Consider the following 24,012-nt stretch of genomic DNA (forward strand, 5'->3'; position numbering starts at 1 on the left):
GTGGCAGATTGGCGTATCCTGAGCAACGAAATTAATTCGGAAACTCCGCACAATGTCCGCGTTGTGCCTCATTTGCCAAGCCCGAATGCCAAGACTCCCGCGCTTATCACCTTGCCTGGTGTCTCAAGCTCTGCGATCACGGTGGTTGAGTCAACAGAGAGAACCGAAAGGTGGAAGAAGAGAAATGAGAAATCTCCGGCCTGTGGTGCTGTGGAGGTTGGCACAAAGGGAGAGAGAGCAAGGCAAACATACCAAGTCATTGACGTCTTAAGCCGTAAGGCCACCACATCTATCCATCTCAACAGATCAGTATCATTGGGATCTCGCTGTGTCACCGTCAAACCCGATGAGCGTGACAGCCCAGATTTGAATGATCCAGTTGAAGCTCCTGCGTGATGAAGCTGCACGGGAACAGCTCTCTAACGTTTTCTTCAACCTCGTCACAAGGGCAAATGGAATCGAGTCAAAAGTGGCCTTTTGCTCCAATAAGCCAAAATTTGAAAATGGGAAGATTCTTGAATTGGTACTATGAATACATGCTAGTAAGGACCTGTATCTCACTGCTTTTTCTCAGTAGCAGAACGGTGGTCGATCATTGGGCCATGAGTCAGCCTGTTGATCTTGTAAGTTATCTCAGCTCTTAGTTGTCTCGCACAGGATAATTCGACATGAGTTTCAACATGGCCTTGTGCTCATTCACGAATGCTTCGATCGATTGGACATATTTGTCACAATCAGACAGAGAAACACGTAGATGAAGAGGTGTGTATCCGCGAACTGCGATATTGATATCGCGGCTCAACATGTGGTGATAGAAGAGGGCCTGCCACATTGATGCCTCTTCACCTGAGAACCGAACGTTGAGCATACTTCCTCGTCCAGTCACAAACATCGGTGGGAGTTCAACAAGCTTGTTATCCGATATATCGATTTGCGCCATTGTTTTCGTTTCGAGGCTGTCAATTTCGACGATACTAGTCGAAGGTCCGGGAAAACTGTCCGGGTAGAGGCCGTGCTTAATAAAGACTGTTTGAATGTCGCTCCTCAGCCTTTCCCCCAAATTATTCAGCCTGTCAACTTCTGACGCATTGTAGATATCAAGTCCTGCAATTCCTGCCGCCATAGAGAAGACATTGTTGTTGTAAGTGCCGGGATGGAAGAGTTTCGATTTTGTAGGATCAAACAATTCCATAACATCCCGCTTCCCTCCAAACGCACCAATCGTCATGCCGCCCCCGATATATTTCCCGAGAGTCAAAATATCGGCACGAATGTCCATCTCAGCGGAGAGGCCAGATTTGCCGAGACGGGAAGCCATGACCTCATCCACAATGAGCAGCGCTCCATGAGAATCTGCTTCACTTCGAAGGAAACGGAGGAACTCTTTTGTGGCAGGCCGGCAGCCTCCCGAGCCTTGAATAGGCTCCACGAGGATAGCTGCCAGGCTATCCCGGGGTAGAAGACGTAATACCTCTCGAGTTTCGTCGACGTTGTTATAGGGAGCATAAACAAACTCGTGAGGGAGGTTCATCGGAGCAACCGCCTCGCCCTTCATCAGAGGAGGTGGGAAGACCAGAGTGCCGCCATGGTAGCCAGAGCTAAAGACAAGGATTTTTTTTTTGCCAGTGACATGTATCGCAGTAGCTATCGCCGTTGTATTGGCCTCGGTTCCGGAATTGGTGAAGCGGACAAGCTCCAGACCACTTGGACCAAACCTTTCACATACCTTTCTTGCGAGCTCTTTCTCGTAAGTGGAGGTGCCGCCGTAGTTCCAGCCCCCTGAGATTGCATCCTTGATAGCATTTGCTATGCGTGGGTCTGAATGGCCAAAGATTCCCGCGCTGAACTCGCCGAGCAAGTCAAGGTATCGGTCCCCGTCGACCGAGACCAACATGTTTCCATCCCCTCTCGTAAACGTCAGCGGAAAAGGATCGGCGTGGATTACCGTCCGTGTGTTTCCACCGGGAAGATGTGCAAAGGAGTCCTCATAGGCCTTTTTAGAATCGGGGTTTCGTTGGATATAAGAATAGTGGGCCTTGGCCAGTTCAGCGGCCAGGTACTGCGCAAGCACCTTTTGGTAGGGAAGGTCAGACATCATTTCGAGGTGTAGAAATGGTATAGGATTTTGATTTACGATTCCTAAGTTATTACTCGATCAAATATACCTTGTTTTCGACATATTCGCTTTGTTCGGACCTCGGACTCTCAGTGTGGGTCTTCCGTCAACTCAACTCGGAGTCTCCGAAGCGTCTGGCTGGTATCGGTATATTGAGCCCATTTCCGCCCATTTGTGATATTAGCGCAGCTGCATCTTAAAGAACCTTGGTCCGAGAACCAGTATAAGAATAACTACTTAGAAACGGTTGACAAGATATACACTTTCTGAAGACGCTTAGCCAGCTTGCCCGAAATTGCTGAGAAAATGGGTAGCCACGAAAATCAGCTGCTCCCAGAGGACATATACTTCGCCTCCGAGGGAGACTATTTGATTCCCAATGTGCCCATGGGCTCACCTCGTCACTTGAGAATTATTTGCGTTGGTGCCGGTGCTTCTGGTCTCAACCTCGCTTTTCAGACTCGAGAGCACCTACGTGACGTTGATTTTGTCATCTACGAAAAGAACAAAGATGTCGGTGGAACCTGGTTTGAGAACAGGTATATCTTGGCTTCCTGAATGACGCAGTTTGCATCGTTGGTTAACGGTTCTGTAGGTACCCAGGCTGTGCGTGTGACATTCCCGCTCACAACTACCAATTTTCATGGGCCCCGAATCCGAATTGGAGTGAATTGTAGGTCTATCCTTTGAGAATATCCGCCAATATCCTGGATTTTGACGAGCCACAGTTATGCTACTTCCTCTGAAATCCGTGAATATCTACAAGAAACGTCATACAAATATGATCTCCGGCAATATATTCGGCTCCAGCACCGCGTCTTGGATGCTGTCTGGAATGAAGAGGAAGGCATGTGGAGGCTCAATATCAAAGACGAATCCTCCGGGGAGATCCTGTCGGATTCTTGCCATTTTCTTTTCAATGGTGGCGGCTATCTGAAGTAAGTGTTCTGTGCAGTGAGACACTTGCTTCCACTGTCTAAATCAAGCTCTAGTCATTGGAAATGGCCGAATATTAATGGTCTTATGACCTTCAAAGGCGACCTTGTTCATACTGCGGATTGGAAGGATGACCTTGACCTTCGTGGGAAGAAAGTTGGGGTCATTGGAAACGGATCGTCTGGCATGCAAGTTCTTGCCGCTATCTATCCAGGTAATATAATGCAGCATCACTATATCTATGTTGTCAAAGCTGATTAAACTTTAGATGTCCAATCTCTGGTTTCGTTCTCAAGAAGCCCAACGTGGGTAACTCCAAATTTCGCGGCCGATTTTGCGGGGCCAGATGGCGGAAATTTCCAATGTAGGTCGCTCAAGCTTCCTTTTATGGGTTAAGCCATTGATCCGTCACAGATAGCGAAGAACAGAAGGGAGAGTTTGTGAATGACCCTAAAAAGTTCCTAGAGTATCGAAAAGCTCTCGAAAAGGCCATGACTGGGAACTTCGCGCTTGTGAGGACCCAGTGATCTTCAATATTTTCTAAAACTAATAAAGTCAAAAGAACCTCAGAGATTCACAGCTTCAACAGTTTGCCAAGACACGTTTGACAGAGCATATGAAGGGAATCTTGAAAGACGAACACCTCAGCAGAGCGCTGATACCTGAATTTGGTGTCGGTTGCAGGTCAGTTCTCCGTCATCTGTAAAATTATTGCGCTAAAGTTCTTATTAGACGGCCGACGCCAGGGTTGCGTTACCTTGAAACATTGACCAAACCCAATGCTCGGTTGGTGACTGATCACATTTCCTCGATCATCCCTGAGGGAATAAAGACTGAGACCGGAGAGATATTCCCATTGGACTGTATAGTCTGTGCAACTGGCTTTGATTACTCCTGGATTCCACGCTTTCCTGTGGTGGGGCGTGACGGAATAAAGCTGAGTGATCTCTGGAAGGATCGGCCGATTGCGTACTTTGGATTGGCAGTTCAAGATATGCCCAATTATTTTGGTAAGAATGAAGACCATCATTAATGGGCTCTCGGAGACTGATGCTGCTCATAGTCTTTCTGGGCCCAAATTCCCCTCTATCACATGGTTCGGCAATTCCCACAATTGAGGCAGTCACGAAGTACATGCTTCGAATGGTTTGGAAAGTCCAGACAGAAGGCTACAAAGCCGTAAGACCTTCATCTGATGCTGTGAATGACTTCATCGAGCACAACGACACGTTCCATAAAAAGACGATCTGGGGCACGAAATGCCGATCGTGGCTCAAGGGTGGCCAGGAAGACGGCAAGGTCTTGACCCATCCGGGAAGTCGTATTCAAAATATCCACTGTTTGCTCAACCCGCGGTTTGAGGATTGGATATGGAAACCACTTTCCAACAGTCGATTCGCGTATATGGGCAATGGGACGACAGTACTTGAACAGGAGGGAAGAGATACTACCTGGTATATCAACGACGCGAATAGTGGATACGAAGGAATCTTCTACTGAGTACTGGAAGTGAATATTTGACTGTTAGAGAATTAGTTTGGACTACCGAAATCTTCCAATCCTCGTTTCATTTCTATCAAGTGTGCAGTGTCCATATACTTCAGTACGAAGTCTGCGAAATTCTGCCGTGTGACGATCCTACGCTGTCGTTTTGTGTAATTGAGGGACGAGGAATTTTGTGACGGAAGACATCTGAAGCTGTCTGAGACAACGGAGGAAGCAAAACAAAATTTCTCGCACAAGGTCAAGAAACAAACTTTCCCCGGCCATGTACAGTAATATGCACTACTTTCGTTCTGTCACAGCCCAGGTCGTAGTGCACAACCACTGGAATGGCAAAAGAGTTTGGATTACTATAAAACCCCTCGCTCATCTGGGGATTTGACTGATTAACTACTGGTTAGTTAACTAGCTAACCTAATTCCCGACCGACCTGGCCACCTATCCCTATGAGAAAATTGTGAATCAGGATATCTTAACCAAAACACCCAAGTTGAATTAAATATAGCGATTTTCACATGGATTGATCCTGTGCCCAATCTCCCGGCATCCACTATACCTTGGTTGAGCCCTCCTTGCTGGTTGATCTTGCTGTATAGGCAAATCACCTGCGTATGAGACACTACCGTGTCACCTTCAACTGGTTGATTTAGCTTCTGAGCAAGCTGCAGGCCCTCTTCAACCGATAGGCCACCTTCATAGGCTATGTGCCCTTCGGCAAAGCCAAGGATTTCAGAGACTGAGTATGATGCCATACTAGGAATAATTATCGTTGTGCCGTAATTTGCGAGTCCGTTTGCCAACGCTATCTCGGCATCTGGATGGACCATCATAGATAATGATGCAGAAGCATTCAGTACCGGTAGTGCGTAAGGCTTACCCAGTATATCAACAGATATATCGACAGACTTCCTAGGGCTCAACACACGTGGCCGGAAGAGGATTCTCTAGAAACATTCTAGGTTCAACCGTGCAGTTACTGTTTCATTTGAAGCATCTTCAATATACAACCTTGCACGCTCCGTCAGTGACGCCTCTGCGAGCCTTCCTAAGTCGAAAAGATTAACAAAATATCGAATTGGTCGTTGTTTGCTAAGTGGGCTGGGGATGGTCAAATAAACCCATAATCTTTTCCGCGACAAGGTGGCTCTTCAAAAGCCCCGGGCTGTGAAATCTTTGGTATTTCTCGCTGGCGTCTGTCCCCCATGCGTTTTAGATGACATCTGCTCCGCCAGGATGCTTTTCGGCAAAACCAGTGAAGCCCTACACGACCCCATTGATGGTGATGAAGGCGCAGCTCGCTCTGCCATGTTCAGCAAGATCGTACTGTGAGAATATTCGACTCGCCATTGTTTGATCATCTTCTGATTTTCTACAACTTAGCAGTACCCGAAGGATCACTGATATGTAACAGGTTAACTTCGAAACTGGGTACGTTGGGTGGGCAGCCAAGGAAATTCCGTTGTTCTCCTTCGGAACCTGCAAATTTCAAACATTGAACCCTGCCGACAGAAGCAGGGCTCTGGACGCAAAGTATGGGAGGAATACTTTCGAAAGAAGCCCTGACCCTACCATTGGCAAAACCGTTGTGTTAACTCGACGAGCTCCCTGATGTCGCACAATATGCCTAAAGGCACTCGGTAATACTTTCCGGGTTTGGACCCAAAACCTCTCCCATCGCGGTCGTGACAACAGCTTCAAGGTCTGGCATAACCTTCATCTCCGCTGAGTCCGGGTCTTTTTCGTATTAGAAAGAGCAAACCGGCCCACCAGGCGACGAGCACGCTGATGGAAATCAAGATAAGCGTCACCAGGGACGATGCGACTTCTTTATGGCTGTATTTCGGCGACAAGTTGATCCAGAACATGGGCCCGGAGCCATAGAACCACTGTTGATGAAAGCCGGGCCTTGACCTCATAGGCCGAGAGGACCAGGTCTGCGAAAGTCTGTTTGCCCCTAAAGCTGTGAAACCATGGGTGCCATAAAGATGGATAAGGCGAAACTCTCAAACTCTCTGCCGGAAATTCCGTTTCGGATTCAAGACTGACGAGTCTCGCCAAACCAGCCATCTACCCCTTACCCAGCCGGCCTTGGCTTATTATTCTTCCAAACAACAGACTCTCATGGCTGCTCTGATAATAAATTTCAAATAAGGGAGACTTTGTCTTGTTCATTTAGCGGATTGTTGATACCGTCCAGTCCGAAGATGATTGGATCTGCTCCGACTCTAACGGGTATCGGCCGCGGTAAATACCGTAACTTTCCGCTCGTTCTTACACATTTCAAAAGTTGTTGACTCGGACTTTCCGAACCCTCCTTACCCCACACGCACGCGGACATTCCATTGGAAAGATGTTAGGCTTCCAACCGTTCAATTGGCAGTTCCCCGAGGAAAGTATATGTACGCGTTGCTTCTGATCAGACCCATCAAAAGACGAACAAACAATCAATAAACCGCACAAAATGACTTGTTGCCATCGATTGACGCCTGTCAACTACCAGAATCCGAAATTAGATCTCGAATTCTCATGCCCAGCAAAAACCGATATATTGAATAAGCCATCTCTTCCGGGAAAAGCTCGGCCATTCCAATTCACAGCACCCATCTACAAGACATCTTTGCCGGCCGCAGAATTCAAACGCGCCTCAGTCACAGTCATCTGGGGGAGGAACTCACTCCTAGAGTTTGACCAGGCAGGGCTTCTCTTCATTCGACCCCATGCGAATCTTGCAGATCCAAATTCCACAAATGAAGGGGATGCTGAAACACATCCTCGTTTTGTGAAAATCGGCGCGGAGGTGTTTATGGGACGGATGTTTTATGCCGTTACCGGTTCGAATCGCACAGCGCCCGATTGGAGTCTGTGGCCCGTGCCGGAGGCCTTCAAGAGGACCTCCACCCTTACCATAGAAATGGTTCGGCATGGTGCCCTCCTTGCTGCATTTTTATTAGAGGAGCACGGCAATCATGTTAAAAAGACGTTGATAAGAACAATCCCCTGGTGCTTTGAAGATATCAAAGGCGGTGATCCGGACATATGGGTGGGTGTCTACGCAGCCCGACCAGATTTGGATGGAATCGGTGATGGAGCTCCTCTCAAAGTGCAATTCAAAGGATTAGAGATTGAGACAACTGAGGGAGTTATTAAATGTCCACTGTGTGCTATTTGATGTGCAACTATCATAGGATGCTCTGTTTAGCAGAATAGACGCTTTCCTATTCCTCCCATCAATTATTGTACCCTGCAATCTACATTTTCTGGGAAGCTGCTATTACGCGGCATAAACCAATCTACGGACTGTCATCCAACGCTTATAAATATCGTTTAGGTTTTGTTTGTGAAACCTCGTGCCTCGAGGCAGCAGCTCCCTTGGCTTTTCACCCTCATCGCTTGGTTTATATCCCCTATTCCACATTCAGGTAGCTCAACAATCACATTCCGACCCTCACGCCGCTTCATTTTTCATATTCGCGGCTTATTTAGAGGCAGTCTCCTCATTATTTCAATTTGGATTGGGATCGGGCGGAGTCGACATAAGAAGGAAATCTAGGGCACTTCAATACCAATGGGATGTGTTGACCGAATATATCCTATGCTACTCTACTCAATCAAGAGAGTTCTGTTAAAATATTGACGTGCAGGACAAACGGGGTTTTGGAGCACCACGTTAGGAAGCAGGTCCATACTTTTAGGGTACTTGAGAAATTGGGCGGACACAACTTAGTTTAGGGGAGGTGTTCCACTCCTTTCTAAACTCGTCGGATTATCGGAGTTGTTGCGCTTACTGCGAGACGTTCGACGCAAGATATATACGGGTCCGAAAATCTGACTCCGAAATTCCGAGATCAGCAGTGAACTTGAGGGTATCCCCCTTGGGATGACGAGAATTTTTAAGACGAATGGCAAGTCTCTCCGCCGGGAAGAGTCCTACACCTCCATTTTGACCACCTCGACACCGCCAAATGTTTTATAGGGGCAATGCAGTCTTTCCATTCTTTCAGCCTGGTGCAATCGTTCGATACGCTCAGTCAGCGGCGGATAATGCAATACGAAGCCCGTGGATGGCATGAAGAGGCATGGCATCTTGCGCGACAAGTACACCGTGACTTCCAGTGGAACGATTTCCCGCTCTGTTCATCGATACTTGCGTCATAGAATGAACGCTTAGTGATGGGATTTGAAGCTCGCGGGCAGCACGAGCGTGCCTGCAATTTTATTCAAGATGTTCATGGGGACTTCTGTCAACACCATTACCCACTCTCATCACCCGCTATTGCTCCGTGGAATCAACGCATGATCATGGGATACGAAGCTCGCGAACAGAGGGAGTTGGCGTGGCAGCTTACCCGGCAAGTTCACGACGACTTCTTTAAACATAAATATCCGCTATGCTCACCGGCCCTTGCACCCTGGAATGAGAGAATGATACTGGGCCACGAGTTTCATGGGGAGCTGGAAGAATCCTGGGAGTTTACTCAACAGGTTTACCTATCCTTTTGTCAGCACAACAGTCCGCCGTGTCGGCCGGTGCTAGCACCTTGGATTGAACGGATGTTAATGGGATACAGGGCCCGTGGAGAAAATACAAAAGGCGTGGCAACTTTCCCGTCAAGTGTACAACTCATATACCGAAGTCACCACCGAATTCGCCGATCTGACCCCGTCAGGGCTACTTTCAAAATTTCTTAGTCTGTCCGAAGCCTCGTGTCCTCCCGATGCTGCACAACCACTGTTGTGGTCGATCTCCCGAGAGGACAAGTTAAAGATACTCGCACTACCACTCAAACAGCTACAACCCACGTTTCGCTCATATATATTGCGAGACATGCGCAATTCGGACCCTGAATATCTATGATTTTGTCTTAACCTCGTTGCTAGGCTGGCATATTTGTGTGGATACTCGATAAAGCAGCCCTCCGCAGGTCTTCGTATGGTGGATTAGAAGCGTACAGAAAGGCCCAAAAAGAGATAACCGCAAGTCAAAGCGAAGGAAGCATAACTAACTAGATGTCTTACGTCTCAGCCCTGGCCATCCGGTGGGACCAATCCGCCAAAAGAGCGCTGGGCATCTCTAAATTGGAGTTTTCGCCCAACTTTCAGTATGCCTATGGTATTTTGATGATCGTGTATGGTAATCCGCAGTGGATAACTCTCCTGAATACACGTTCCTTTAGGTCGTCTTCGAGCGCACACCTTGTAGGGCGCATCACTCATCCTATCGCCTTGCCGAACATATCGACCAATCCAAGCTCGCCTTCAAACATTCCGTTGTCAAACCAGTCATCTGGTAGGGGAAACTCTAGAGGGAAATCGTCGGCCCCAATCATCTCATTCGTTGCTGCGTCCCAGCTGGCTTGGTCACCGACTTGAACCCCCGATGGCCACACCCCATCAGAGGTTAGGTCCTCGCTCAGAACGAACTGCTCCGTAGTCGATGCTGCCGGTGATCTTAGCTGCTCGACATCACCGCCGCCAAATGTCCGAGCTCTACTTAGAGAGTCTCTAGCAATGCTGGCGAACTCAGCCAGGAGCTGACCGGCTATTTGTCCATCAGATATCACATCTAGTCGAACCCAGTATCCGGCGATGATATGGAGGAAGGCCTGATTTCTTGGTGTCTCAGGATGGTATGGGTTGAAAACCACCAGTTCGAACAGAATAAACGTAGCAACTACTGGAGCCAGTCCAAGCATGCTGTAGCACAGTTAGCCGTGCACTTGTAGTGGTTGGCCGCATAACTCATACTTCATGGGCGTAGAAGGCTCAATTGGCACTAGCTGCACAACGTCCACAATAGAACGAGCCGCTTCCATTAGTATTCTTTTGCTTTTGGCGGCACGTAGTGAGCCATTGTTGCAATTTGAGTAAACATAAAGATCCAAGCGAGCAACCGCTACGACAAGGATGTAGTATGAGAGATGGAGATGTAACGCGGTCAACATAAAGCGTGGTTTGGAGAGTTGCCGCATACGTAATGGCAGACCAGGACGATACTCCACTGGGACTGAAAGTCTCCAAGCCTCTAGGTCGTTTCGGAAGCCATCGATTTCAGCGGAGATAATTTCCTGAGTCTTCTTGAAGGCGGTGACAGTGAAAAGTCTGCTATGTGCGCATGACTGAAGCTGGCAGAATGCTATCAAGACGCCGAAACTCGCTGAATAAGGTTGTTCTGGGGACAATTCAGGGAGCGGGCAGCGAATATCAGCGTCATCTATCATCTGTAGTAAAATGAGCCAGAGTACTAAGGTTCAGGAGTGGAGCTCACTGTCGACTGCGAGGACTGAAAACAATAATCCTTTTCAAGACAGTACACCGTCCAAAACAGCCTGCTATACCCATCCGCATCTTCTGTCGACTCGCTTGTTTTGTTTATGCGCAGTGCGATGCTGACCCGCGCAGCTTCTGTCAGTAGTAATTCCTCGAGCGGCCAGCTAGAGAAATTCATAGCGAACAACGCCTGTTTTCAATTAGCGTGAGTTATTTAAATCATGAGCTCGGCCCACCATTGTCGTTAGTGCCTAGCATAAGAGTTAGCACGTGTTCTTTGTAAGGCTGCTCTAAGCTACCTGAGCTAAAGCCAACGTCCTTTTGGCCATTAATAGAAGCGGGAAGAGTTTTATGGCTCGCTGAAAGATCGACCAGGCTGGCCCTTGCAGCGGTGCGAAAGACCCGCCTCGTTCAGTGAGAGCCCCTAGACTGAGCACGGCATAAAAGGTTGCGGCCCATACGTGATCAGACTCAAGGCGGCGTGCCAAATCTGGTGCATTTGCGGCGTACTCAAATACATCACGAGTCAGATGCGGCCAGATCGGATGTATATCTTCAAAGTACGCTTCCTCTCACTTAGTCTATGGCCGTGACATGATCTGATGTACTCACTGCGAATGTAAAGGGCACGCTCCTCGGCCGCAAATTGTTGTCCCAAGAATTCATTAACGTCGCAAACTGCGCCTGTGATCAAACTTTCTAACGGGACATCCCTCCGGGCCGCGGATATCGCTTCCATGTTGCGTAGGACTTCAGTAACTCGCTTGTTGCCTAGTGTCGTCTCCAATAGGGTTATCTTTCTCTCAGTGAAGAATGCTATACTTCCCGTGCTGACTATAGTTCTTGAGTCAGAATCACAACAGCTTAGTGCTCATGCGTGCCACGTACCGCTCTGCTGCTTCTGCTGTAGAAACAGTCTCTGAGTGAACACATCATTAGCGGAAATTAATTACTAAGAAAGAATCAGCTCTGTCATACCTGTTCGTCCTGATCAGCCGAGATGTGCCGATACGTCTCTCCACTGAAGCGAGGTAGGCGCGACGGCGCTGTCGTTGATGGTGCTGTCGTTGATGGTGCTGTCGTTGATGGTGCTGTCGTTGATGGCGCTCCCGTTGATGGCGTTGTCATTGATGGTGGATCCGCATCATCAGCTGCAGCTTCTCGATGCGTACTGCAGATACTTGGCTGATTTGACAGAAGGCGCACTTGACGAAAGTGAGCGGATATTCTACATTGATTAGGTGTAAGTACAACCAACCAGAGGTGGTGGGTTGAGTCCGCTTTGGAGCTGCCAGACGGCGTTGCTTCATTTCAGAAAAGTGGCACAGCTCTCCTCTAGTCTAAACTGCGTCAGTCATCTTTTCGGCGATCGCGGCACAAAGTTCTCCTCACATCACAGCGTATGCAGGTCGCGTCAGAGAAGTGGCGTTCTAAGGATTGTAAGCAACTTCCTTTCCAATGCTCTAAAGTATAACCGGACTCAGGCAGCGCAGTTTCTTCGACCTGCATAAATCGCAGCTCGCCAATAGCTTCGCTGAGGCCATTTTCGCACCTGTGATACGAGCAAGAGCAGCAATGGGCGCCCTTATCAAGAATTCTCTGTATTAGCCCCTAAGCATGACTTTAGTCACGTGGACGGACAATTGCTCTCCTCACCAAGTTGCGGGGTCGGACCTCGGCCCCTCATCCAAAGGGCTTGTCAAAAATTAGAAATAACAGTAATATATACAATATTACATGAAAACATACATGAAAACATACGGGAAAATTATGTATTTTATTTATAATTCTGTAATCTGTCCGAGCGACACATAGCGCTCAGGATCAGCACTCCTTGCTTTATTCAATTGATGAAATTCTGCAATGAGGTCTTTCCGAAGCTCTTGACAGGCGAGCTTCAATTCGACAAGAGCCTGATCGCCTTCAAGGCCCTTCTTTTGGAGTTCTGTGAGGCCCTGAGGCGCAGAAGCATCCCGGGTGAGACTTGAATTGCAAGCAAGCTTGAGTAAGGCGTCTCTGGCTGGGGTTTCCATAAAGGGGGACTGAGTGTCATCTCTGACTGAGACATAGTACGCGAAAGTACCGCCTTTTTATGGCCCATGATGATGTTTCATGAATGTTCATCTAGGGGCCCTACAGGAAAGGAGTTAGCGCATATCGTTTAAACAAAAGCTGAACCGAAGCCCTCCGTACTTAAGTTAGCAGCTGCCCCTTTGCGGTGTTGGTGGAGGGACGCGAGGAGTGGGTGGATAAAATATTTCTTAGGCTAGATGTGTTACTAGTATGAAGTACCCATTTCTACAAGCAGTAATAAAGAGCTGTTAAAGCTGTGAATATAGATTAAGTAAATAATTAAGTAAGAGTTAGCAATATTATTATAGCATTATTGGGAAACATAGTTACCTTAGTAGGGTTGTGCTACTTCAATAGCTACATAGTGAACTTGTACAAATCAGGTTAATTCTAGCAATTTTATAACTCAAGTATAGTACAGGCATGATAAGTGACCTAGTACAGGAAATCCATGAGAAAAATCATAACAGACATAAATGGATGCAAGTGTCAACGGCATCCTGTATAGAGCCCCGGTGAGTTAAGCTAACAGGATTCTATATTAGTTAATAAATCAACAATCCTACAGGCTACTAAAGAAGGTTTAGTTAATTAGCAATAGCCAACATGTTAAATACTAGTTAGAATACTAGAATTTCTATTATTACTAATTAAATAACATGCTAGGGCTACCTGCTTCCTTAATCTCTGAGTAAGAAGCTAGAAAATATACTAGACTACTTAGAAGGCAAGAAAAACTTTAAGAACTAGAATTAGTATATATAGTTAATCCTATAGACTTAAAATCTAGATTAGCTAATTAATAGTATTATTCTATATTTAAAAAATAGTAATCCAAACTACAAGTATTAAGAAAATATATTAGCCCAAGTAGCCTTATAGCTAAAGAATTAAATATTCAAGTAGGTTACTAGATAGCTATAAGCATTAAAACCAAATTTAAGGCTTATAGATAAGCTCTATAACTAAATAAAGAAAATTATTATTAATAAAAAAACTATATAATATAGAATTATAGGAATCAAAACTATAATAATAATAAGAAGCTAATTTAGAAATATTATAGAATATATTAATATATATAAGAATACTAATACTATAGTAGATTATATAAGGGTTAGTATTAGCCTATATCTTACTACTTTTATAGTTTTTTATAATTTCTATAAGAATCTATTAAACTAGGTCCTTATCTAGCAATATACCTTTACTAATAATATAGTAATAATATACTAGTAAACAAATTTCTATAACCTTTATAATAAAGCTATCTTATAAATAATAGCTAATATTAAACTCTTTATAACTACCCTAAACTATAGTAATAATAAAAAAAGTAATAATAATAAAAGCAAGAAAAAAAAATAAAAAAAACCAAGTAAAATAGACTAAAAAATAGCTAGTTAATTAATAACTATATTAACTTATTTAGAAATATAAAAAATAAAAAGGATTATAATAGCTGCTATATATACTATAAAGCCTATAGTTATAATATAAATTCCTATTATTATCTTAATCCTAAATACTAGAAAAAGGATTAGCAGGCTTATAATAGTTATTAAGTATATTAGCTAAAATTATTAAAACCCTTAAATTTAAAAAGCAAGAATACCAGGCAATATATAGCTTGTTATTGAAGCAATAACCTCTCGTGCGCCTCTAACCCCGGGCTCTCACGCGGGACTTCTAAGGGGTTTGGATTAACTTGTCTTACCTAGCATGACCATATCCAACAAGTATAAGGACTTGTTATAGTCTAATTAAAATCAAGGTAAAAAGGCAGGGCTAGCCTATAATATATATATTATAGCCTGTAAAATAAGTACTAAATAAGTTATTTTATAAAGATCCTTAGAACTAGTTACTCTAGAATAATAGTAATATTAATTATAAAAATAAGAAAACTAGATATAGTAGTAATAAGTATTTTTAAGTATTTCCTAGTCCCTATTATTCTCCTATCCTTATTATAGTATACTAGGTAATATACTTAATTAGATCTTATAATTTTATATACTATTTTTTTACTTTTAAGAGGGTATACTAGATAGTATATAATTATATAGTTTTTTACTAGGGTAATTTAAAATTCTCCCTTATAATAATTCCCATTTTCTTTACCTTTATAGTAGGCCTTAATAGTTATATAATAGCTATAGTTTTAAATTATAGTCTTTCTATTATACTTAGAGAATATATAGTATTTCTTTATAATAGTAATTATTATTTGTATAAATATATAATCTATAGATTATATTCTTATAGTATTATTTATCCTTATCTTAAAATTAGGTAATACTTAGGTTTGTTAGTTTATTACCAAGATTAGATTTAAATCTAGAGTAGCTTTAGACAGCTAGGTTATAGTCCAAGACTCCCTAACCCTAGCTTTTTGCCTTGTAACTCTACTCTACTAACTATTAGTTAAGGGTTTATAACACTATCTCCCCCTTTTTTAGCTTTTATTTATAAAAGCATAAATAGTATAAACTCTTTTATTACCCTAAGGTAGGTTCCTACTTTTCTTTAAATTCTTTTATAATAGTTTATTATATTTCCTAAGTAGAATTGCCTTGCTAACTAAATTTAATAGTCTAAATAGATTTCTTTTAATAGTATTCCTGTTAACAATCCTTGCAAGTATTATTTCCTATATAGTATGGTTTATATAATAGATTTAAAAAGTTGAAATTATGTATTATGCACTTGTTATAGTTAGAAATATAAAAAATAATTTTATACTAAAAAGTAATAGAATAATCTTGAGCAGGATCAAGTAAAAGTATTTACTAATTTAGAGAAGACCTAGTACTTATAGCTAGAATACTCCTAAAAGATGCAAGAGGCCATGTCCAAGATTCTTTAACTATAAAAACAAGAAAGGTTTCTTAGAAAGCATGGGTTAAGAATATTAGATTATAATATAATAGTAATAGATTAGTTAGATAAGAAGGATTCTCTAACCACCAAGAATCTCTAAGAGCTAGAGTGCCTTGCTAATAAGTACAAGGCTACTACTTATCTTACTACTATATTAAATAATCCTAGTTTAATTTAGATAATTAGTTCTCTATCCTTCTAGCAAAATATTAACTTTTCTATTTTAAATACTACTAGTAGTATTTCTAGACCTTCTAGGCATAGCCTATCAAGTTCTTAATAGATTCCCAAGTATTTTCTAAGATATTATATCCTTTCTACTATATAAGGTATTATAATTACCTGCTAACTTTCTAGTAGTCCAGGATTTTCTTAACTTTATACTCCTGTTTCTCTTCTTTAATTTTAATATTATTAGTAATTTTAGTATTCTCTAGTACTAGTTCTAATAGTAATATATAAAATACTAGGTATATCTTTTTTATGGATTTAGATAGCTTTAATTAATAGTTAACTAGTCCCAATTTTTTATTAATTTTAAATAGTCTAATTTGTATATAGTCAAGTTTCTGGCTTGATTATTTAGTTTTAATATTTCTATAGAGTAGGAATACTTTCCCTCTTTTTTTAAGATCTAGTATCTTCTAGTACCCTTTATTATAGTAAAGCTTTATTTTAAGATTAATAAATTTAAGGTCTTGGGTAAGTTATATTTAGATTCCTTTAAACTTTTTTATAAAGTAGTTGGCTTCTTTTATAACTAGTTCTTTTTAGATTAGTTTATTATATAAGTTTAGGTAATATTTATAATTTATTTTAAAAAATATTATTCCTATTATACTATAGATTAAGTTATTATATACAAATTAAGCTATAGGTAGTTACTCCTCCTAATTATCCTATATATAGTTTATATAGTATTATAAATATTGCTTAATTATTTGATTAACCCTTTTAGTTTATTTATTTAATTATAGTCTATATATAGTAGTCATGTATAGTTTAATCCCTATAATATTAGTTACTAATTTCCAAAATTTAGATATAAATAGCTTGTTTTAGTTTAATATAATATATTTTAGTATTCTATAGTTTATGACAACTATATTAATAAAAGTTATTATTATTTCTTTTATTATTATAGTTATTTATGTTAGTTCCAAGTAGATATACTTTGTTAATTGGTCTAAGATTATTATAAGGTAATTATACTTTTCTTTTCCCTATTATATTTCTAGTAATAGCCTAATAAAATTAACTATAATCTACTTCTATAATTATTATAGAACTTTTAGGTTCTATAGTTTCCTATATAATATATACCTTTTTAGTTTATCCTACAGGCATACTTTATAATTACTAATATAGTTTTTAACTCTCTTTTTTATATTCTAGAAGTAGTAGTTATATCTAATATACTTGTAGATTTAATTAATACTAAAATATTTATATACTAGTATATTATAATATTTCTTAATAACTTATAAAACAAGTATTAGTAGAATATAGATAAGTCCTTTAATTTAAAGGATCCTATCTTTTTCTAGCACTTCTAGCATGGATATAAGGACTTATTATATTAGCTTGTCTTCTTTTATAGCTTTCTTAATTATATTAATTATAGTCCCTAATAACTATATAATAGCTACTAGAATTATTAGATTATTCCCAAGTATTCTATCTTTATTTCTCCTTAGAATTACTAGTTAAGGTTTCCTAGTCTTATCCTTATAATCTAATTACCTGCTAAAGGTATTAGCTTAGCTATTCTCTATACTCTTATAGTACTTAATCTTGTAGTTATACTATAAGAGTAGCTCTACCTATCTTACCTATCTTCTTGTTAATTTTTTAGTTATTATAAAGTAGGTAAGGTTCTTATAGTTAGACTTTATAGTAATAATATATCTTGCTTCTTGCAAATAGACTTTCTAATATTTAAATACTATTATAATAGCTAGTAGTTCTTTATCATAGATATTATAATTTATTTCTAGTCTTATTAGCTTCCTTAACTAGAACCCTACTAGTCTTGGTTTATTATCTAATTCTAACTAAGTTATTCTTGCCCTAATAGTATAGTCTAACATGTTAGTTTCTAGTATTATAAGTAGCTCTAGATTATACTATAATATAATTAGTACTATTATAATAGCTTTTTTTATAGTATTAAAAATTTCCTGCTATTCTTTTATCCATTTATATACTTATTCTTTTTAAAGTAGCTTGAATAAAGGTATTATATAAAATATATATTAGTTAATATACCTTTAATAGTAATTCAAGAGTCCTAAAAACTATTATAGTTTTTTTAGGTTTTTTAGTATAGGCTATTCCCTAATAGCTATTACTTTAGAGGCTTTAGGTTTTAGCCTGTTTATAATAATCTAGTAGCCCAGGAACTTAGTTTCCTAAATATAGAATTTATATTTCCTAAGTTTATATTACAATTTAGCTTTTCTTATTCTTTTAAGAACTTGCCTAACATGTTTTACATGCTATTTCTTGTTTTTCAAGAAGACTAGTATATTATCAAGATATATAAGCATAAATTTATTTATTAATTAGGGTAAGTCTTCCTCCTTCTTTCTTTCTTCCTTATTTCTATTGTCTTTTTTCTTATCTCTATTATCTTCTAGTTTTAGTACTTTGTTAATAAATCTCTAGAATATTAGTAACATATTAATTAGCCTAAATAGCATTACTAGATACTTGTAAAAACTAAATTTTATTTAAAATACTATTTTCTATTCTTCCTCTTTTATAATCCTAATATGGTAATAGGTGTTAGTAATATTAAACTTGGTAAACTATACTATCCCTTAGATTTTATTCTAAATTTCTTAAATTAAGGGTAGCAGGTACTAGTCCTTGATAGTTGCATTATTAAATAGTTAGAAGTTAATATATAGTTAATTACTTCTATCTTTTTTTAGTATAAATAAGACCTTGTATCCTATTAATAAGTATAAAGGCTAGATATTTCTTTTCTTAAGCTAGTTATTAATATATCCTTTTAATACTCTAGATTCTTGGTTATTTAGTAGTAGAATCTATTTATAGTTTAATTTAATACCTTCCTTAATAAGTATAGTATGGTTATAAGGCCTATAAGGTAATAACTCTAGTTTATTAAGTTATTAAAACATGTCCTGGAATTAACTATACTTATCTAGGATAGTTAATTCCTTACTAATCTAGTTATTTATAGCTAGAATCTCCTGAGATCTTATTTTTTTACTATTTATAATAATTTTGCTATTCATGATATTACTAGTAGCCTAACTAGGTAAGTTTAATAGCTATATTCTTCCTAATAGTCTTGATATTACTATAATAATTTATTTTGCTAGACTCTTAGTACCTATAGATTAGCTACTAGTTCTTAATCCTCCTATAAATTACTTGGTCTTATACTTAGCTATACAAGCATGCTATAGGATACTAGCCCCTTTTAGTCCTTTCTATTTCTTAGATTATTTATTATTTCTCTACTAGATCTTTCTCTTGATCTAGTTAATATCTAGGTTAAGATTCTCAAGTTATAGGATCTTTAATACTATATTATACTTGCCCAAGGATATAATATCAAAACTTAATTTAAAAATCTTTTCTTTTATTATAACAGGCAGAGATCCTAACTTAACTATTAATAAGGTATTTCCTAGGTTTTCCCTATTTAGTCCTAATATAGGTATTAGTATTTTTTTCTAGATACTTTTAATCCCTAGTTATTCTACAAAACTTAGGCTAATATAGTTTCTAATAGCTTCTAAGTTAATTAAGGTATAGACTTGTTTTCCTTATATTTTAGCAAATTAAATAAAATATCTTTTTACCTAAGTCTTGGTAGTTGCTAGGTACCTTTCCTTCTATTTTAGTACTTGTTACTCTTATCTTAGGCATAAAAAGTAGTTTCTAAATTTAGCTTAATAATATATGATATAGTAATTTTTGTAATAAATTATCTAATAATATATCTTATATTTTAGGTATTATTAGTATAATTTATATGAGTATTATAGTTTTTAATATAGGTATAGGTTGTTCTAGTTAATTATTCTTGATTATTTTGGCTAGTAGCATGTAATTTGCTTAGTATTCTTATAATATATATAATATAAGTTGTAGCATGTTAACCATAGTATATTATTATACCTAGGATATCACATATTAGTATTAATATATTTATATTAATCCTGCTAGCATAGTAAATACTTTTTAGATTCCTGGGATTGCTTATTAGATAGGTTGTATAATTACAAGTAGTAGTTGCTATTATCCTATTTATAAATAGCATAGGTTTCTAGGTACCTATTACAAGTTTTAATATGCTTTTACTAATAATTCTTAGTCTTTTTCTAATATATTAGATCCTAATATAGGTATTAATTAAAAAAATCTTTTAAGCCTTTAGTAAGTTTTCAAGAGTCTTTTTATATAGCTATAATAATATTATTTATCTAATAGGCAAGCTTGTCTTTACTAGTCTTTAAAGACTTGAGTTATTATTTCTAATATTATTTATTTTTATATAGTCTAGTAGCCTATAGCTAATACTAGCATGGTTTATATTCTTTAATATTATCTTCTTATAGGGCTTTTTCTTCTAGGATTATAAACCTACTACTAGGTCTCTTCTTGCTAGGTTTAAGGCCTTCTAGCTATATTCTATATTATTTATTAAGTAGGTTAACTTTTTATATAATTATAGAAAAGTAGCTGTACTCTCTCTCTTGAACTAGCTTGTTATTAATAGCTTTATTATAATAGGACCTACCTATCCTCTTAGCTTCTTCTTTATTAGTTTGCAAAATTATAGTACTAAGCTAATATTTTAGCTAGTATAGCAATTCTTCTTAAAGGATTCTATCTAGCTACTTAATTATTTTCTTAATACTTGCAAGAATTTTAGTAATTACCTTAAGTATTTTTTTTTCCTTGCATACCTTGCTAGTAATATTAGTAATTTACTTAATACATCTTTTAATATCTATTCCTATTTCTCTAGATAGCATGGCTATTACCTCTAGTAGGTTTAGCATAAGGTTTAGATCCTATCTTTTAGTATTTTGTCCAAGTTTATTCCAAGCTACTAGAGGTGTGCTTTGCTTTCTTCTAGTAATATTCCAGGTACTATTTATTGTAGTATGCTTATCCTAAGCTAAGGCTCTCCTAGCCTCTTCCAGGGAATTATTAGTCATGATAGGTGCTTTACTAGTAGTATTATCCTACTTCTTAGTTATATTTAATATCGCGACTTCTTGCGTGGCCCTTAGTTAATATTATCTAGCTCCCTTTTAGGGTCTCTAGCCATGCTACTTCTACTTCTTGCAGTCTACTACCCTATAACCTAGTTTATTATAGGAAAAGCATAAATTTTCCTTTTAGTAATAATCCTATTCTGCCTTAGAGATTATTATATCCAAGTCTATAGGTCAAGATTTATATAAATTATTATTTCCTTGGGGTTTAGTCTAGAATTATTAGTTATTATTAGTATAATAGCTACTATATCTATCCTAACCCTCTCTAGAATAATATCCCCCATGGTTTTATTAGCCTTGTTATTCTCTTAACTTCTTAAACTAGTTCCCTATTCTAGATACTAGGTTATATATCCCTACTAGGGTATTAGGCCTAGGTAAAAATGCTATCTTCTTTTAGATATTATAATCTAAGGCCCTTTTAAAGTAGTATATAAAAGTATTATCTTCCTATATTAGATATAATATAATTTGTTAAAATTCTAAGATAAGTATGCTTATATCCCTTCTAGACTAGCATATTTTCCTAATCTATCTTTTAGTATTATAGGTTTTGTTAATATTCTTAAAAATATAAGTAAGCTACTTCTTAAAGTAGTTATAGCTTGTAAATAGCTACTTGGTATTACAAGCTAGCTTGTCTTTATCTTTTCTAGCTTCTTGCTATTCTCTTATAAAAGGTTTAAACTATTTATATACTTTTCTTTTAAGATAAGTAGATGTAAATATAACCTTATTAGTCTTGCTAACTAGTTTATCCTAATTAATATTAATAAAGGTCTATATCTATATAAGAAAGAAATATAGCTTGGTTCAAGTATTATTAAAGGGTTTAGATACCTTGACTTTCAAGGCCTTGGCCCTAAGTTTAGTCTTAAGTATAAGGATATAATCCTAAAGCTACTCTAGTATCTCCTAATATTTTTTAAAAGTCTTATTATTTTTAGGTATATTATACTACTAGTTCAGGTTACTAGTAACTTAGTTAATAATTCTAGTCTATTTGTTAAGCTAGGCTTGTATCCTAGCAACTATTTCCTATAAGATTTTACCCTCTAGAGATATAGTAGCTTGGTACTAGTATTAAAATATTATAATAGTAGTTTTAAGTTAATCCAAGATATAACTTATACTAACTAGTAATTAATTTATTATTAAAGCAATAACCTCTTGTATACCTCTAACCCCAGGCTCTTATACAGGACTTCTAAGGGGTTTAGATTAACTTGTCTTACCTAGCATGACTATATCTAATAAGTATAAGGGTTTATTATAGTCTAATTAAAATTAAGATAAAAAAGCAGGGCTAGCCTATAGTATATATATTATAGCCTATAAAATAGGTATTAGATAAGTTATTTTATAAAAATCCTTAGAACTAGTTACTCTAGAATAATAATAATATTAATTATAAAGGTAAAAAAGCTAGATATAGTAGTAATAAGCATCCTTAAGTATTCCCTAGTCCCTACTATTTCCCTACCCTTATTATAGTATACCAGGTAGTATATCTAATTAAGTCTTATAACTTTATATACTATTCTTCTATTTTTAAAAGGGTATACTAGATAATATATAATTATATAGTCTTTTACTAGGATAACTTTATTTACTATATTTTTAAGGTAATTTAATATTCTTCCTTATAATAATTCCCATTTCTTTTACCTCTATAATAGGCCTTGGTAGTTATATAATAACTATAGTTTTAAATTATAGTCTTTCTATTATACTTGGAGAATATATAATATTTCTTTATAATAGTAATTATTATTTATATAAACATGTGGTCTATAGGTTATATTCTTATAGCATTATTTATCCTTGTCTTAAAATTAGGCAATACTTAAGTTTATTAGTTTATTACCAAGGTTAGATTTAAATCCAGAGTGGCTTTGGACAGCTGGGTTGTGGTCCAAGGCTCCCTGACCCTAGCTTTCTGCCTTGTGACTCCGCTCCGCTGACTGTTGGTTGAGGGTTCATAACATAGCTATAAAAATATTAGATAATAATAATAACTTTAAATTTGCTACTATAGTAGTAGTTATAATATTTTTAAATAGTAGGACTAGACTATAAATCTAGGATACTAGCTTGGCCTAATATATAATTAGAGACTAGGGATATTTTACCTCCCTATATCTATATTAGAAAAATAAGAACCCTTATATCTATTAAATAGCAGGGATATTAGATAATAAAACTTATAAATACAGGCAAGCTAAGTTATAGCTCTAAGACCTTTATAATAAACTACAAAAAATTAAGATTAATACCTACTATAACTCTAATATAAAATTTAACCTTTATAGTATTGCTTGGGCTTAAGAGAATTAGTTAAATTAGTCTATAAAAATATAATAGTCTATAATTAGTAAACTAACATGCCTATATTATTTATATCTAAATAATATAGGGTCTACTGTCTTAATATTTTCCCCCTAGATCCTATAAATAACAAAAAGTTTATTACTATAATAGTAGCTAATATTAAGAGGAGGGGGGAGGCTATATTAATATTAGCAATAACCCTATCTAATACTAAATTAATAGCTCTCTAATAATACTCTAATAGAATACTTACAGGTAATTGCTACTTGGCTAGCTAAATAGCCTTCTACTACTAAGTAGCAAGGGTAGTACTAAATAACTTTTGTTTAGGTATATTTCTATATTATTTTATTAATCTCCATGTAGCATACCCTTGGTAGTGTCCTAGCACTACTATAGAACTAACTTACAGTAATAATTTAATAATATATAATACCTACTAAAGTCTATAAGCTATAGAAAATCTATAATATTTATAAGACTAACTATTCTATAATACTAAACTAAAGATAGAATCTTTATATTAAAGACTCTATTAAAGCTTTATTATTACTTTATCTTTTATTAATAATTTAATTAGTAAATAACTTTTATATAAGATATTACCTAAAATAGCTTAGCACAAACCAGGATGGT

The 24,012-nt window shown here is 37.6% G+C and overlaps 4 protein-coding genes across 4 annotated transcripts; 2 read left to right on the plus strand and 2 right to left on the minus strand.

The window, feature by feature from the left end:
• Positions 1-640: 640 nt before the first annotated feature.
• On the minus strand, positions 641-2,128 carry BJX67DRAFT_390741 (putative acetylornithine aminotransferase; the record flags this gene model as incomplete). Its single annotated transcript, XM_071034673.1, has 2 exons — positions 1,028-2,128; positions 641-910 (listed from the first exon to the last, which is right to left on the minus strand). Exons 1-2 carry the CDS (start codon positions 2,096-2,098, stop codon positions 641-643), a joined length of 1,341 nt encoding a protein of 446 aa, XP_070882138.1. The 5' UTR covers positions 2,099-2,128.
• A 294-nt stretch (positions 2,129-2,422) lies between these two features.
• On the plus strand, positions 2,423-4,552 carry BJX67DRAFT_384910 (flavin-containing monooxygenase; the record flags this gene model as incomplete). The annotated part of the gene is made up of 9 exons (XM_071033750.1): positions 2,423-2,655; positions 2,712-2,789; positions 2,845-3,054; positions 3,109-3,266; positions 3,321-3,416; positions 3,467-3,564; positions 3,615-3,736; positions 3,785-4,062; positions 4,116-4,552. The coding sequence occupies 9 exons, from the start codon at positions 2,423-2,425 to the stop codon at positions 4,550-4,552; spliced, it is 1,710 nt and encodes a 569-aa protein (XP_070882139.1).
• Positions 4,553-6,887: 2,335 nt separating this feature from the next.
• Positions 6,888-7,786, plus strand: BJX67DRAFT_364370 (uncharacterized protein). Its single transcript, XM_071030179.1, has one exon. The coding sequence runs from the start codon at positions 7,017-7,019 to the stop codon at positions 7,722-7,724; it is 708 nt and encodes a 235-aa protein (XP_070882140.1). The 5' UTR covers positions 6,888-7,016; the 3' UTR covers positions 7,725-7,786.
• Positions 7,787-9,392: 1,606 nt separating this feature from the next.
• Positions 9,393-11,930, minus strand: BJX67DRAFT_364371 (fungal specific transcription factor domain-containing protein; the record flags this gene model as incomplete). The annotated part of the gene is made up of 8 exons (XM_071030180.1): positions 11,801-11,930; positions 11,711-11,741; positions 11,435-11,656; positions 11,122-11,387; positions 11,059-11,073; positions 10,821-11,012; positions 10,301-10,773; positions 9,393-10,249 (listed from the first exon to the last, which is right to left on the minus strand). Coding segments are annotated over exons 3-8 (1,552 nt in total), but the record flags the coding sequence as incomplete, so codon positions are not given.
• Between the last annotated feature and the right edge of the window lie 12,082 nt (positions 11,931-24,012).

This window comes from Aspergillus lucknowensis (assembly GCF_044049455.1).
Source record: "Aspergillus lucknowensis strain CBS 449.75 chromosome Unknown BJX67scaffold_55, whole genome shotgun sequence".
Classification (NCBI taxonomy): domain Eukaryota; kingdom Fungi; phylum Ascomycota; class Eurotiomycetes; order Eurotiales; family Aspergillaceae; genus Aspergillus; species Aspergillus lucknowensis.

What these genes read in the sequence shown, in the direction of transcription:
- BJX67DRAFT_364370 (XM_071030179.1), top strand. Translation starts at nt 7,017, where the DNA reads ATGACTTGTTGCCATCGATTGACGCCTGTCAACTACCAGAATCCGAAA.